The sequence below is a fragment of the Xiphias gladius genome, chromosome 3 (genome assembly GCF_016859285.1).
Source record: "Xiphias gladius isolate SHS-SW01 ecotype Sanya breed wild chromosome 3, ASM1685928v1, whole genome shotgun sequence".
NCBI classification, from domain to species: Eukaryota; Metazoa; Chordata; class Actinopteri; order Istiophoriformes; family Xiphiidae; genus Xiphias; species Xiphias gladius.
This window is the reverse complement of record NC_053402.1, coordinates 4,756,218-4,774,010: the sequence shown is the minus strand read 5'-3', so window position 1 is coordinate 4,774,010 and position 17,793 is coordinate 4,756,218. Positions and strand designations below refer to the sequence as shown.

The following is a 17,793-nucleotide window of genomic DNA, read 5'->3' as shown; positions in this document are numbered from 1 at the left end:
TACAAAACTATGCCCCCCAGTACATCACATACATTATATTATCAAGCTTGATATACATAACAAAAATCAAAGAAGGGTGTGTACAATGCAAGGATGCAGTCAGTAGTTCCAGATTTGGTTAGCTTTTAGCCAAACTTTTAAATTTGCCAGAGAGGAAAACTACAGTTTATAACAACTTGGGTTTTTCAGTACATTGCACTCAGCTAAATTAATTGTTGAGACCTGGGAATTCAGTGACATCATCTAAAATAAGTCAGAGGGGGAAAGGGACATAAGCAATCAGATGATTGTACTGGTAGGATAAAAGAAACCCAGGTTAGAAAACAAAGGTGTTGTAAAAATCTGTCATTTTCCTGAGCAATGAGGGATTATCAGCAACATTTAAGGTCAGATAAACTGTTGGTTTGTTTATGACCTGTCTGATTATCAGACTGCTCCTGTTTCTTTCCCAGCTCAACCTATTTTTAGCGATGTCTCAAAATTCCCAAATCTCAGTAATTACTTTGGTGAGTACAGTGTTATAAGTGATCATTAACCTGATGGCAATATCTATGAAAATAAACTCCAAGTTGTACTAAATAAGGTCTATCATTAAAGTGACTGATAGACCTGCAATTCTTATGTCATCTCGTAGAGTGTTCTACTGACTTGTGGCTTTCGTAGAGAATGCTGACTAAACAAATGTAGTGCAACAAAAGTCTACAGTAAAATCTAACATGAAAGTCAAGTCAATGTTTAATGTAAACGATAGATATTATGGTGTTCTCAGAAGGAAGATAGATAGTCAATCAGTGGAGGAGGGGCAAAGTCATTTTGAATTAAAACTTGAGACAAATTTGAGTCTATTGCAGAACTTTCTTTTGAAAAATGGAGAAATAGTTCGCAAAAAAGAATAACACACATTTAAACATACAGAGAGACATTTTTATTCTGAAGGAGAGAAATTCTATCTCTCTGTGCATGTATTCAGAATTTTAATTGTATTCCTTGAGTCGTACGTGAGTGTGTGTGTGTGTGTGTGTGTGTGTGTGTGTGTGTGTGTGTGTGTGTGTGTGTGTGTGTGTGTGTGTGTGCAGCACTTTGCCACGTAAAGCATATTTCTGCCTTCTAAATGTGGTTCTCATTACACAGCAGAGCATTTAGCCAAGACTCACTGTCTGCACCCCCTCCCTCCCCCGTTTCTTTTTCCTGCATATGGCTACACCTTTCTCTCTCTCTTTGTCTCTGGAATGACTGAGATATATAGTAAATGTCCCACAGGACTAGCCTCTCTGACACATACACAATACTTATTTACTACACTAAGTGTTTTGGGAGCAAATTCACTTTCTTTCCTCAAATGTTTCCACCATTTTTTTGTGAATCACAGCTACAATCAGCTGAAACCACATTTCTAAAACTTGTAATTGTCCCTCTTTTTTATGTTTGTTTTGAAGTAAACAGTCATTGCTTAAATGTTTTATATACACATATATAGGCCAGAGCAAGTTAAACAAAGACTATTCATTGTACATTAACAGCTTGCCATTTCATTGTTTTCCTATGTGCACAGTACACACAGTGTTCACCTATGTTTAAGTATATTAATGTATGTGCAATTTGGTTGGTGTGTGATGTAGAGTGCCCTCTATGATCAAGTGGATAACACTGATGGATAAATTGGTTCTCATTACAAAGGACAGCTCTTAAAAGTGCATTTCCCCTTCGTGGAGTAGACTAGTTTGTGTATTTGTGCATGTTTGTGCTGGCGCTAATGCAGTGGAGTCAACTGGGAGTCTCATTACACATTAGCAAAAACTGAAAACTGTATTTTTTTTTGTATATACACAGTATGGTTGATGTATTCATCTACAATGGAGTGTGCAAAACAACATTTGATTACCCATAATCGTTGTTTTAGTTTGATTCTGTGCAAAAAAAAAAGTATTAAACAAGATAAATGACTAAAATTCTACTAGCAGTCACACAAGGCTTCAGTATTCACAGTTCAAAAGCGTTGCTTTTAATGAGAAACAATTTGATGATTTACGTTCTTTTAATCTTGCCAGCTACAGGAATGTACATAAAATGTAAAATTTGTCTGAAAATTCTGCCAAATGAAAGCTCACAATGTGTCCAAAATGGAAAAAGTTCAACCTCTTTGCAGTGTAAATGTCCACAAAAAATTTCATGACAATAAATTAGATTGTGATGAGTCTTTTGCTGACACTCCAAACAAAGTCAGGGGTCCAACAAAAACATGAATTCATCCTCTGGGGACTGTTAATGTCCTCAGCAAACGTCACAGAAATCCATTCCTTTTCAAGATACAATGACATTGAGCAAATTGTGGTCAGGTAGAAATTTTGGCGAAATAGTGGAACTAAAAGATTATCTTCTGAGGAAGATATTCCTACAAAAGTCCAATGTAATCTAACTAGTAGGAAAGGTATTTAGCTCTACAATAAAGTGCTGGATAGACAGACCAACTAACATCACCATCCGTAGGTCTGCAGGCCATACTAACAACTCTGTGAGGCTGTACTGTACTACTCTAATGGTAACATGCTGATGTTCAGTACGTAATGTTTACCATGTTCACCACCTTACTTTATTTTTATCATTAGGTCAAAATTTGAAATTCTGACCTAATGATGGCACTAGATGAAAAGTTAGTGGGTTGCCAAAGTCAATAGGATACATCCTCTAGACCTGATGAATATTGTGAATTGCATGGCAATCCATCCACCAAAAAAAATCTAAATTTTGACCTGATGATGGCGCTGGATGAAAAGTCGGAGAAACACTAAAGTCATTATGATTCATCCTCTGGGATGACAAATGGCTGCACAAAATTCAATGTTAATCCACTGAAATGTTGTGGTGAAATTTCAGTCTAGACCAAATTGGCCAACCAACCACCACTGCCTTTCTCAGAGCCCTGCCACTATTTTTGAAAGAGATGTAAGGGAATACAGGAAGTGAGCAAAATCTCCAAGTATGGAATGTTGAAGTGGTCTGAATTTAAAAAGTGCATCTCTCTGTTCATATAGGGTAACCAAGAGACACCAGCAACCCCGGAAACATCCATGGCCCAGGCTTACCCATCAGCCCAATTTGCCCCCCCTCCCCAGAACGGCATTCCAGCTGAGTTCACAGCTTCACATCCCCATCCGCATCCACATACCCACCCACATCCACACCAGCACCCAGCAGCACCACAGGACTACACCGGGGTCCAGGCCTCCGTCAGTGAGCATCCACTCAACATGTACCAGTCCTCGCAGAGCCACAGTGAACAGGGCGGGTCAGACTCTGGCAGTCAGACAGTCACCGGCACAGCCACAGTAAGGCATTATGGGAGAAGCTGGTGTTTGAGTTGGGAATAGCTGGGTTTCAGAGTTTGTATGTACTGTAACATGTTTAATTATTATTTACTTCGAACAATTAAATGCAAATAAATGTAAAATTAAGACATTGTGGTTTTGGAACAGTTTGTACTATTGTTCTTTGCTTTCCATTTTTGGCTGGACCGCAACAGTAGGGCCAGCCCCATAAACGTGAATTTCTGTTACTGACTGACTGACTGGCTGACTGACTGAGAGAGGAAGTTACATCACTGGTGGGTCGGCTGAGTGTTGGAGTTTCCTGATTGGCTGTTGCTCTTTCAAAATGAATTGGTGTGAACAGTTTCTATTACATAACCAGGGAAGCATTTACAGGCAGTGTTGCCCACTTAGTGCCTTTGTCGCTAGATTTACCTACTTTTCGCACTGCTTTACTGAGGTTTTTTTTTTTTCAGAAAAGCACCTAGCAACAAATCAAGTGACTTTTTGTACAGCTACTGACGAATGTAGAAGAGAGTAGCCAGTATTGCCCCAGAGGTTGGGCTTTCCCTCTGCAGGCATACCTCTCTATGTGTCTCATTCAATCGACCACAAAGCAGCTGACATAGAAGGTAATGACCTTTTGCTTTGAGTGATCATTTCACAAGTAAGTATAGCTGAAGCACAGCCATTCTCTTTAACTTACGTATGTGTATGATGATTTTGTGAGCTGACGTGATTATAAAATAAGGATTTTAGCAGTGCAGAGCAGCAGGTTGGAAGTGACTGTTGGTTAACATGTAGTCTTAATGAGTTACATTTCAATACCTATTTCATACTTGTTCCGTTGTCTGACAACAAAAACAGAAAAACGTGTTAATGAGAACAGCTTTATTGGGAGTTCAGCTGTATTAAATTACTGTATATGTGAGCACAGAAACTAGGAGAGAAGCAAACAGATAAAGGGCTGAAACCCGTTGACACTAGGCAGAATACAAGTATGCTGATTAGTGTATTACATCATTTAGTAACATTTAACAACTTTTCCAGAAGACTTTAGCTACTTTCAATTGGAAGTAGTTGTATACAGTGGTTCCATAACAGTTTTCAACTACATCCTCAATGGAGGAGGTACAGGTTTGTAGAACTGGACCATTACCTGGAGGTATGGGGTTGCGGGACTAGATCATGACCTAGGGGTAAGGAGTTGTAGACCTGGAGGTATGGGATTCTAGGACCATAATCCGGCCATAAATCTTTTTGTTCCAAAGTAATTTCTTGATGTTCTTTATATATTTTATTCCTAACAAACTGCAATAAAGTTTTCTGGACACAAGACATGCTGATGCAATAATTTGGCATCAGTTAATGACACTATTAACCTTAAAAATCAAACTGCACAGGAGCTTTAAAAATATGTGTGGGGCAAACACACTCTGAAATTGAGTGACACTGGCAAATTTTAACATTGTTTGCTTCTCATTTTTTTCAAAAGAAGAGGATACTTAAATTCCCTTTCACGTCTGAAGTTCGGTTCAGTTATTCAAGACCTAGAGAAAAAAAAAATAATCCCACTGTTGCATTTAAGGTCCATAACTGCCCAAGGTAACATGGTTAGCAAATGATCTTGAATAATTATACTGATTGCCCCTTAAGATCCATTTTTTCTGACAGTTCCGGATCATCAGATGGATTTAATAGTAGTTTAACTTTTGAATTCATGCTATATTCATGCATCTTCTATCACAAAATCCTTTACTATGCTTTCACACCACAAACAATGTGCATCAGAGTCCAGTTGGAATTGGAAAGGTACCCAAATTTTTACGTCTTGGAGATTTGATCCTCATGAGGATTTGATTAACAACTTTCATCGCAGTCCAAACCAATCAAACCAAGCAAGCAAGCGCACCACAGTTTGTCTGAACCATACCAAACAGGTTAGAGGTGGAACATCCCTAAGTGGACACACTAGTGTAAGCTGATGTTGATGTACCAAAAACTTTTCGCTTGTAAAAACCTCAGACTGTTTTAAATTCGATGTGAAAATGTCTCTCTCAAAGTCAGCAACAGTAGCTGCTTATCTCATGTTTTTCTACAGTCGATAGTTTACATTTACTCACTTATGAAGGCATGCAAACCAATCTCTGAAATATGTCCCATTTAAAACCAGTGTGAAACCAGTGTACACCAATCAGCCACAACATTAAAACCAGTTACCAGTTTTAATGTTTTGGCTGAACGGTATATATTCAGTATGTATGTGTATATATATATACATTTCATTATATATTACAGGAAAAAACCAACATAAAGTGTCTTAGTAAGGTGTTGGGCCACAACTACGAGCTGCCAGAACAGCTTCAATTTGCCTATATATGTGTATATATATATATATATATATATATATACACATATGATTGTGATCACCACTTGTGAGCTCCAATCCAAGGCCCTTACTGTCCCCTCAGTTGTGTCTTTGTTCAGCCGTATAGCTCGACTAGAAAACAGACCTACAGTGTTAGTTTCTGAGTGTTAGCTTATTGTCACTCCAACACTCCACCTACCCCAAGACAAATGCCAGTGATCTCTTGGGCCATTTTTGAGTTACTGTTCTAATAGAATTCATATGATTTTTATTGCTGCATGTACGAGTTCAGCCTTGCAGGCAACACAAATCCAGATAGTTATTCGGTCCCTGGATTTATAACTCAGTTAATTTAAATATTTATGACACCGTTGGCCTTAAGTGTCATAAAGATGGGTATTATTTTGCATAGTAATATTGTGTTCCCTCAGCACTGCAAAACTTACTTCATTTTCTTTTTCTTTCTAATCTGGATTTTGACATTTAATTCACATGTGAAATATTGATCTGAAATGAAGATTAAGCTCCACTGACAAATGCATGTGTGGGAGGAACCGGAATCATAAAATATTAATTTACAGCAATGTGTTGAAGTCTGTACATATCAAATAGCAGTTTGATCAGACATCAGTCAATCTGACAGCAATCTTACATGTAGGGGTACACTAGTATCTTTAAGAATCTTTAATCTGTATTTGTAGCTACCGGTACACTTAAATCAATAAAGCACTTAAGAAATTACAATGAAATAGTGTTTCCCTTATATTTTTGTAATCTAAAATATAAAAATATTGTGTTAACCTTTGCAGTAATGTTAATGTTAAAATCATGTTTATAGTTTCCTTGATAGAAATGATACAGTTGATAATGTTGTATTTGTACCTTTACAACAGGGAACTCTGTCCTTTACTGCCTTAACTATATTAATATTAACTGTAAATAAAAATGTAGATTTGTTTTTTGGAGGTAGAGGTAATTTTTCAGCTTTGTTTAGTATCTGCCAGTATGCCTTTCAGGCTGAATATATCCCTAACACCTTCCACCAACAAGTTAGGAGAGCCTGTATGTAGGCTGAAAAACAAAACCCAAGACAAAAAAGTCTGCAAACAGTTGCGGCATCACTTACTCCACATTGCTGTGGGGCACATAGCAATAACTGGAGGCGACTTAAATTAAAATATCAGCTTTTTTGTCACTTCCTCTCTTCTCTCATCTGCACTATGATAACTGGACAGTAAGAGTACACTGTTTAGAGAGATGTTAGTAAGAAAATCAAACTGAAAGTGTAAAAGTGACCTATTGGACTTCCCAGATCTCAGCAATTACTTTGTAACCAATACAAAATACAAATGATGGACAAATTATAAAAAATCAGACTCAAGTTATAATTTATTGGAGTGAGTCAAGGTTCCATCCATGATAAGAAGAATGAGTTAGTTAACAGAATATGTTGTATCTAAACTCAGAGACATATTTATTTACATTTTAAAAGGAAAATGTTCTGAGAGTTCATACCATGTCTTGACTTGATGCAGTGGCAGGAAAAAAGATTTAAAAATTAAAACAGATAACAGATAACTCACTCTACCTGAAAGCCCCAAATCCCCGCTGTTGAGTATTATGTCAGTGGTTACAGATTAAAGTAGGTAATCAGTCATTGGTAATGGGTTTCAGAGCTAGAATATCACATTTCCAGTTCTTCTTTAATCATTCAAAACTTTCAAAATCTGCTTTATCAGAAATGCAGGTCTTGTTTATGCTCTGGGTGCTGAGTGTTGTGTGATGATTTCTTTGCTGCACTCCCCAAGTAGTTCTACCAGAGGAAAGAGTGAGACAACAAAAGCATGTTGGCAGCAAGAGAAAGGCATACTATACATCTTGAAATCTCATCAGTTCTCCCTTCAACTCAGTCTGTGTGCACTCCTTCCCCCACATCATCAAACCTTCCACTCACCACTTTATTCTCTCTTCTTTTCCTTGTTTTTTCAGCCACAAAGTCTCTCTGCATCTGGCACTCTGTTTCCCTCACTCCAGCATGCTTCAGCTGTTTGCCCTAACAGTGAATTTCAGCCCCAAAATACCACAAAAGCGGTGATGACCAAAGATTCTGACAACATCATATTTGGTTATACTATGTACAATATACAGTAAATACACACATTTGACCTCTACATAGGACACAACTGATTTTCAGTTTATTAAATTTACAGGACAGTCATCGCAATAAAGATAGTAGAGAAAAGAGCATGATTAAATGTAAGACATATTTCTGAAACTATTCAGTTTTCAAACATAATCATGCAATTCAAAATTGAAATACTATTTATATCTTAATATCTGACTGATGACCCCTGTTAAAATACAATCAACAAACACATTATTACGAACACCATACTAATACTGGGTAGTTCCTCTCTTTGCTCTTAAAACAGCAAAAAAATCTTCGTGGCATGGATTCCACAACATGTTGGAAACATTCCTCTGAGATTCTGGTCCATGTTGACATGATTACATCAGATCATATCTGCAGATTTATCAGCTGCACATTCATGCTGCCAATCTCCCATTCTACCCCATCCCATTGGTCTTATATTGGATTCAGATCTGGTGTCTTAGGAGGCCACTGAAATAAACTAAACTCATTGTCATGTTCATGAAACCAGTTTGAGATGACTTTTGCTTTGTGACATAGTGCATTATCATGCTGGAAGTAGCCATTAGAAGATGGTAAATTGTGGCCATAAAAGGATGCAATGGTCAGCAACAATACTCAGACGGGCTGTGGCATGCAAACCATGATTGGCTCAGGTGGTAGAGCAAGTCATCCACTAAGCGGAAGGTCGATCCTCGGCTCCTCCAGTCCGCATGGTGAAGTGTCCTTGGGCAAGATATTGAACCCCAAATTGCCCCTGATGTATCATTGGTGTGTGAGTGTGTGTGTATGTGTGTAGAAAGTGCAGTTTGTATTGAAAAAAGCGCTGTATGAGTGTGTGTGTAAATGGGTGAATGTGGCAGTAGTGTAAAGTGCTTTGAGTGGTCGATAAGACTAGAAAGGCGCTATATAAGTGCAGTCCATTTACCATTTACCAAGAAAACATTCCCCACACCATTACACCAACACCACCACCAGTCTGGACATAAGGCATGTTGGGTCCATGAATTCATGCTGTTGACACCAAAGACATCTGCATGCTACCATTTGGATGCCTCAGCAGAAAACCAGATTTGTCAGATCAGACTATGTTTTTCCACTTTTCATCCAGTTATGGTGGGCCTGTGCCCACTGCAGCTTCACATTTCTGTTCTTGGCTGACAGGAGTGGAACCCAACATAGTCTTCTGTTGTTATAGCCCATGCGCCTCAAGGTTGGACCACAGTTTCAAAGAGTGGTTATCTGAGTTACTGTAGCCTTTCTGTCAGCTCCAACCAGTCTGACCATTTTTCTCTGACCTCTCTCATCAACAAACTGTTTCTGTCCTCAGAACTGCCGCTCACTGGATGTTTTTATTTCTGGCACCGTTCTGACTAAACTGAGACTATTTTGTGTGAAAATCCCAGGAGATCTGTAGTTTCAGAAAAACTCGAACCAGCCAATCTGGCACCAACGATCATGCCATGGTCAAAGTCACTGAGATCACATTTTTCCCCATTCTGATGTTTGATGTTTACATTAAGTGAATCTAGTCACCTGTATCTGCTTGATTTTATGCGTTGCACTGCTGCCACATGATTGGCTGATTGGATAATTGCACGAATAAGCAGGTGTACAGGTGTTCCCTAGTAAAGTTCTTGGTGAATGTAAATGCCACTTGTTGCTGGAGTTAGCATTAGTTTCACAGACTGACAGGACCAGCTACTTCACAGCCCCAAATACCCAGCCCTGGAGCTTAAAACGATGACATGATTTGTGTGTTTAAAAGTAACTGGAAGACTCTGGCTGCTGTTCACTATCTCCCAGCTATCAGCAATGGTGAAAAGCAACTAAGTATAATTATTCAAGCACTGTACTGTAATTATGTGGTACTTGTACTTTATTTGAGTATTGTTACTTTATGCTACTTTATACACTTAAGAGGGAAAACCTCCAATGGAAGGTGCCCAGGAAGCTTCCTGATCAGATGTCCGAACCAACTGGCTCCTTTCGAAATGAAGGAGCAGCGGCTCTAATTCTAACTCTCTCTGAGCTCCTTATCCTTTCTGTAAGGTTGAGCCCAGCCACCTTACAGAGGAAATTCATTTTCTTCGCGATCTCATTCGAACTCCGTGGAAACACATTTTATGTCCGACAACTATTAACATGGCCTACAGTTCTAATGTAAAGAACCTTGGGGTCATTTTTGACCAGGACATTTCCTTAGGCTTTAAACTTCCCTTTTTGATAAAGCTTATAGTTAGGACTTGCTCAGGTGAGCCCTTAACCATTGCTTAATTATGTTGCTATTGGCCAAGGCTGCTGGGGGAACTCCCATGAGCTCTCTCTTTCCTCATTTATATCACAGGACTTTTATTTTGAATGGAAAACGGGGCTAGACTTAATAATTGAGGCCAGGAATCTAACATCAGTCCAGGCCAATTTCCACACATTCACAAGATACCACATATATTCTAATCATTTAGTTGAATTTTTTCTCTGTTCACTGTTTATGCCAGTAATATACGGTACCTTTTTTTTTCTTTTTTTTGCAATACACACAAAAAGTGTTGCAAAAAACAATGAAAATAGATAAAATCAGCAAAGTGTTGTCGGTTTCAAGAGTAAGTCAATTGCACTTCTATTATTAAGGCTACAGTAATATTGTAGTATGGATTTGTGTTGATCATTGTGAAGCTTTGGTAGCTCTGAGTAACTGGAGCTACTCCCACAGAAAAAAGTATAAAGCTCTTCATTTTCAATACTATTTTCATGCACGCACACCTCCTGTTTTCCTACATAGTGTGAATAAGTGTTGATGCCAGTTATTAGTTTTTTGAAACATAGAAACAACTTGGGAAGGGTGATATTATGATGTGATGTGCCCTGCTCGTGACCATTTAGCTGAACTTTCCTGCATGGCTTTTCTTCTTTTAATGTGCTCCCTCTCAGCTCCACCCTTTGCCTTTCTCTCACTCTCTCTTTCCCCTGCGTTGTCCATTTTTGTAATAGTAATATGTAAAGGACATTGCTGTGTCCAAGAACTCTAGAGGCTTTTGATTCAATGTGTTTTTCTTTCTGTTTTTTTCCTCTCTTCCATTCCATAACAACAGGTTCTAGAATAAAGAATTACTTTATTTATAGATATCTTTTTTCAGCCTTTTCACTGCATTGTCTCCCCAGGTTACATTTGTCTTTTCTCCTTCTCTGAGAACCTGATATTAGCAATCATCTCTTTTTGATATCTGCAATACATCTGAAACCACTCTACATTCAGTCTGGCCTCACCTTAAATATCAGTATCTAATACCAAAAGCGATGAGATGAGATCATTTGTCTCATTATTTGTTTGTTTTATTTCTTCATTGCTTGTGTAGGCGGATGACGCCGCAGATGAGGATATCTGCACAGATGGCAGTCGCTGCTGTGTGTGTACACTCCTTTCCATATGTGGCCATATATATGTAGACATTGTGTGGAAGACTTGTAGTCTGCTGTCCTTATGCTGCTTCTTTTCAAGCTCACACAACCACACAATTTCACACACATGCACACATGCAGGCTTTATTTTTAGCTGGCTTGGAGCCTGGTTCTGTTTGTGAGCAAGAGAAAGAGTAGGCAAGAATGGAAAACCTTGTCAGTAGTCACTAGAAAAAAACACCCCAAATAATTCCAGTATTGTTACACACTTTGTGTTGAATAATCAACACCTCTTTGGACCAACACCTTTTTGACTTGTCGGAGAGGTTAAACTTTGATTTCATGATTTTTTAGGCTAGTTTAGGGTGCTTTGGATGAATTGTATTGTAGCCTCTAATATGTCTAATATGTCCTGTTTCTATACTAATTTATGAAACTTTTTCATAAATTAATTATCATTTTGAAAAAGCAGCCAACCAGCAAAGGGACACACCAACAGTTTGTGTAACACAGACGCAGACTTGCAGCGTAACAGGAGACTGTTGAATCCTCACTTGTGTTTAACAGCCATAGATCTCACTCATACTGAGAGCTAAACGACAAATACAGACTGTAGCTGTTACCCTGTATATGTTTGCAACAGCATCTATTATGTCTGTGTGTTTGATTATTTGAATTCTCTCCGGTTCAGACTCCTTACTTGTTTTCCTCTTATGAACTTTTTAAACCTTTGAATCCATGGGCTCTATGGATCAGGCCATACCTGAGGTCTGATGCTGTTTTCTCACAATAATGCTATTAGGTCAGTTATTAATGTGAGAACTGAATTGACATTAAATAACAACTTATCAACCCACACTTCACTCCTTAAACATACACCAACTGGCAACTTTTTGGTACACCTATACAATTTAAGGAAATACAACATATCTGCCACATGTCAGACGGACTGCAGATTGGACTCAGACCAAGCAGGTCTGTGGCTGGCAGAGACTTCAACATTTAAAAATTATTTGTTGTTAGATAAAAATATATACACATACACCGGTATAATCATTATGAGGGACAATGCGGCATCTGTTACATTGTTCAGCTTTCTGGGACATTTTAATGTCCAGAACTTGCTTTCTAATATAGTGTTTATGTTTTAGAATCGGTCTGCACGTTTACGTAGACACAATGCGTGTAAATGTGTAAATGCTGACTACTGAAAACTCTCCTGGCTGATTCTCCACTGACAGGAGCTGAGTACAAAGACTACACTGGGAGGGCCACATGTGATGAACTATAAAGATTAAGGGATTGGCTGAAAACATTTGGGGTTTATTTACGTACTGAAGTGCATGCGAGCAATGATGCAATTGCTTAGCTTCGGAAAAATGTGAACCAACTACATAGTCAGAAATAATGAATCTTTTAAGTGAACAGAACGACATGATTTGAATTAGCAAAGTGGTTTTTGATTTCCATCTCTAGTTCTTATCCCCACTACTGCAGTAGGGACTCCTGCTGGTGGATTAAGACACCGGATGGATGGAGGCCAACTGGGGGATATGCATTTTGGTAAATTCCCAGAACAATATAAAAAAATTGTGTGTGGTATGACACAGATCATGACATTTTAAATAATGTCAAATAAACAGAAGATATACAGATGCTTTTTTTGTCAAGCAAACTTCATGGTGTTAGAAAATTTCAAGAATCTTGTAAAATTGCAATCATAGCTGCTAGAACAGCCTTTGTACATCTTTCATTTGTGTTTTGTGTGTTTTTCAGCAGACAGATGAAGCCGCCCCGACGGACAGTCAGCCGCCAACACAGACTGTACCTGAAAGCACAGATAGCAAGGCCCAACCCAAGAGACTTCATGTCTCCAACATCCCCTTCAGGTTCAGAGACCCAGATCTCAGGCAAATGTTCGGTGTAAGTACAAGAACATCTAACATTCATACACAAATTTGACACATCTCAGGTCAATTTTTGACAGAAAATTTGGGTTAACAAAAAAGAGAAGTAAACAGTTGGGTATATGTTTTTGTTGAACTGATGTCAAAGAAAATATGTTAAGAGATTTAAATATTAATGACCCAGCATCTCCTTTTTTGCTTGTTTCTTTACAGCAATTTGGCAAAATCTTAGATGTGGAAATCATCTTCAACGAGCGTGGTTCGAAGGTACATGGCGTGTCTGTTTTTTTCTATTCTGTTTTTTTTTTCCTTTTTTTGTAGCAAACTGATCCAGTCCAGAAAAATGAATATGCAAACAAGTTTAAATTCAAGGAACACATTTGGTTCTGCTTCTTTGTGTTTATTGAAAGCCTCACTATTAGATCAGCAGAATTGATTGATTATGCCTTGTTCATTACTGCATCCACAAAATTCCTTAGACCTTTCTCAGTAAATTTTCTGCAAAGTTTGAAGTCACATTCTTGGGAGTTTAAACTTCACATGTTGAACTCAGAAGTCCAAATTCACAAGACAAGGGGGGCACAGTACATTCGATGTACATTTTGTACAGCAAACTTCATCTAGAAGCCTTGCCCTGCTTGCAGGCCCTCAGAGATTGTGTTTGAGTAGGTATCATTTTGATAAATAGACCACATACTTGAAATCTAATTTGTTAATTTCTAATCTAAAAAATAAACATAATAAATTTGAGGACACAATAACATTTGGAAAAATTATAACACTTGTGTGTATTTGGGTGTCCACCAGCATGAATGATAACCAGGATACACCCATGTTTTCATAAATAAGGTCTAAAGGCATTATCATCTGACTGGGCAAAAGAAGAAATTTTAGGGTATCTGGACCATACTTGGCTAAATGAAGATTTTGAATTGGGACTGTATCTGGGCCATGACTTATGACTTTCAAAAGTCCATGACAGCAAAAGTACAGACAATAATGTGTTATTGAGAAACTCTAATATTTTACTGTTAAATAACAAAATGTTGTTGCTAAAGCACAACAAGATATGTGCAGTCAATGATACACTCAATGATAAATCATATTATTGAGGGAAATTAAGATTTTGATATTGATGAAAATGTTGTAGACTGATGTTCAAAGTTAATCAAGTATATAAATAAAGTTTCCACTCCATTTCATTAACAAGCCAGAGTGCCATGGCTGATCAATACTGGTATATTAAAACGTCCTCCTAAGAATAACATCCTTCTTTTATACTGAGCTAGACTATTGTATATCAAAATGAAGTTCCTTTTAAACTCCTTAATTTCCTATGAGATTTTTAGAATAAGACTATTTTCTGTTTATGTGTTCTTAGGTTTGGCCAATGTTCCTTGCTGCCCATTATAACTTAGTGTCTTTTTTTCTTATTGCTGATTGCCATGTAATAAAGAAGTTCATTTTTCCCCGTCATTGTTTTGGAGAATTTAATTTCCTCTAGAATGACTTCAACAGAGTAAGACTATTTTGCTATACCACCTTGCAACACTGCAGTAGATCATTTATGTCTAAATACATTGAATGCAACTGTCATAAATCCCTACTAAAAAAGCAGACATTTATTATTGAGCCATGTTATTAACCCTTGAGGCCTGAATATAATGGGACAGTGTAGGTAATGAATGGGAGAAAACGGTAGAAGGCTTCAATTCCAATAACTAACAGTTGTGAATAAAATGTCTTACAGACAGTATTGCAATTTTTTCATTGTTAACATAAAAAATCCTTACTTTTTTCTTGCTCAATTAATTGATGTTCTATATGAATTGACTGTTCACTCAGTCTGTCCCCCAGCAATTGTCCAATTGTGGCTTAGTAACAGTAACTAGGGGCAGCAGGCCTGTCAAGCATTGGCTCTCTGAACACAACAAAGCAGTATACAGTTTCGTTAACTAGCCAACTAGTAGCCAAAGAGTTTAGAAGGTTGTGTCTTTTTTTCACCTTTTCAAAACCAGTAAACACAAAAGCAAAAATGTAATGGATTAAATGGGATATTTGTCTACTCTAACATAAGCCACTATCATTAGCATGTGTGGCTGACTCCCTCACTACCTACAGTAGTAACCTTGCTTTACAACCAATACCAAGGAGTACATAAGTAGCTAGCTACATTATTTTGTGGGGTTAGACGTCATGTGAATAAAATAAAACCCCAGTGCATGGGAGCTGTTCCTGGGTGCTGCTACTTGTATTAGACTACAGGCTGATTTGAGCAGCTCTAATCTGTGGCTGAAAACCCCAAGAACCCTAGCCAAACTTGAGCATGCAGCTTTACCCTGAGTCTTTTAGCATGCTATCATGTACGCAGACCTTAAGTTCATATTTAAGATTCATTAGCAGGGTTCCCATCTCAAAAGGAATCAGCCAAAGAAAGACTTTTCAACCAGCTCACAAAGTTAAATTTCAGACAGCAAAATCAACTTTTACCATCTTAGATTTGTGAAGTCTGCCTTTGTCTCCCTCTGTCTGAAATGCGCCTTAGCAGTTACCCAGTGTAGTATAAAGAAAACTGTGCACATATCCATGTCTGTCCATTTTGGAGTGTGTACAATCCTTAAATTGTACCTTCAAATGTGTTATGCTAGAATGGAACAGGCATAACAACAGTACCTAAGGGGGCAGGGCTCTGCAAAGTGTCAGTTTCTGCTCCTCAATGAATATGCTTTTTTTGTTTCTTTTCCCAGACCCTTGTAATATTATTGGATATTGATTAATATAGGATAGTGAAGCTGCAAATTGAAGTAGAAGCTGCAAATTTTGTTATCAATTGTGCTCCTATTGAGGCAAGCCAATTTTCGCTGTAATGTTGGATATAATATGTACAAAATAATGTGCATGTTGTTCTTGCCTCTCTCCATCCTGCATGCAGGGTTTTGGGTTCGTAACATTCGAGCATAGCGTGGACGCCGACAGGGCCAGAGAGAAATTACATGGCACTGTGGTCGAAGGTCGTAAAATAGAGGTGCATGTTCTCAAATATTTCTTCGGATTTCTTCCTTCTACCTGTCCTCCTTTTCCTCTTTTTGTGCGTACATGTGTGTTTGTGTATTTTTGTGTGTGTTTGTATGTGTGAGTTTTTGACAGTCTACTGCCACATCCCATCTTGCCATCTTTTTCGTGACATAAAACTGAATCTCATCATTTCCCTTTCCTTGTGCAGTTTCATGAACCAAAACACAAATAAATGTCAACATATAACTAGTCTAACATTATTGTATGTGAGAGACTTTGCTTGTTTTTTTTTTTGTTCTTTACGATTTTGTTCTTTTTTCCTATTTTACTTAGTTTTGTACTGTCAAGGAAATTGACCTTATCGAAGGTTTAAAAGGGAAAATCCAAACTAGCCAGCCCTTATAGATAGACATATTTGTGTTTACGAAGGTGCAGAGATTGCTTTGGAAATTGGTCATAAATGTTCAAAAGCGAATATGTTCTTATATTCAGTATGTTTAATAAAGAAAGGAGCTTTTACCCAGAAAAAAAAATCCTCAAATCTTGCTTATCCATGGACAGAGGAAGTACTTAGGAATTTTAAGACACCTGGAGAGCGAAATGCAAGGTTTACAACTAACTTGATTCAGTAGCATGACATTACCTAAATGCTATTTCAATGTATTGTGTCCACTCAGTGGAGTAGTAACAAGACACCAATAGCTTTGAAGCATAACTCTATCCATTTTTAATCAAAGTTTCAACATAAATTTCCTAATACCTTAATTCATGACTGGTGTAGATAACTTTCCTCCAGACACCCAACAGATTCCATATCATCCCCATTCCAATCATGAACCATATTGTAAAGTCTGCACGGTCCACACTGGTGTCTGGACCATGTGGAATTTACTACATGGGCTGGACTTTCGAAGGGAATTGTATGAGTTTCTGATGGTTGAGCAGAATTGGCACTGAACGATAATAGCAGGTTGGGGCTTTAAAAAGCTATTAAACCTAAAATGTGCTTTTTTTGGACCACTTTTGGTTTTGCTCCCATTTGTTGTATTTCAGACGCAATCTTCCATTGGTAATCCTTCACACCAGGCAATGTCCACACCTGTTGTACATACGGGTATAAAATCATTTATTTCTATTATTGTATGATGACGAAAGCTATAGTACCCTGGCACGACAGCAAGTCACCTCCATCTATCCATCTATCAATCCATCCATCCATCCATCCATCCATCCACTCTCAATCACTTATCCAGGTTGTGGTGGCAACAGGCTTAGCGAGGTAGCCAAGAGGTCCTTCTCCGAAGCTACATTCACCAGCTCTTCCTGGGGAATCTTGAGGCATTTCCAAAGCAAATGGCATATGTTATCCTTCCAGTGTGTTATGGGTCTTCCCTGGGGTCTTCTCCCAGTTGGACCTCCCCAGAATATCTACACAAGAAGGAAGGAAGGAAGAACAGGTGGAATCCTAATCAGAGTCCCAAAGCATCTCAACTAACTCCTTTTGATGCAAAGGAGTAGTGGTTCTATTCTGAGCTCCCTAATGATATGAGTTCCTCACTCTATTTCTATGGGTGAGCCCAGCCACTCTGCAAAGAAAACTCATTGTTCTGGTTATTTCTCAAAGCTCGTGACCCTGAAGTTTGAGGT

The 17,793-nt window shown here is 38.1% G+C and overlaps 1 protein-coding gene across 6 annotated transcripts in view; it reads left to right on the top strand.

Moving 5' to 3' along the window:
- Positions 1-17,793, top strand: part of rbfox1 (RNA binding fox-1 homolog 1) — a 160,156-nt gene that overhangs the window by 89,749 nt on the left and 52,614 nt on the right. For 3 of the 6 annotated variants that reach the window (XM_040121653.1, XM_040121660.1, XM_040121669.1), the window contains 4 exons: positions 3,033-3,326; positions 13,001-13,147; positions 13,345-13,398; positions 16,064-16,156. In XM_040121653.1, the coding sequence (XP_039977587.1) occupies positions 3,033-3,326; positions 13,001-13,147; positions 13,345-13,398; positions 16,064-16,156 (588 nt within the window). Of the gene's footprint in view, positions 1-3,032; positions 3,327-5,521; positions 5,528-13,000; positions 13,148-13,344; positions 13,399-16,063; positions 16,157-17,793 lie in introns of those variants that run through there. The other 3 variants (XM_040121689.1, XM_040121698.1, XM_040121679.1) reach the window with 2 other exon arrangements.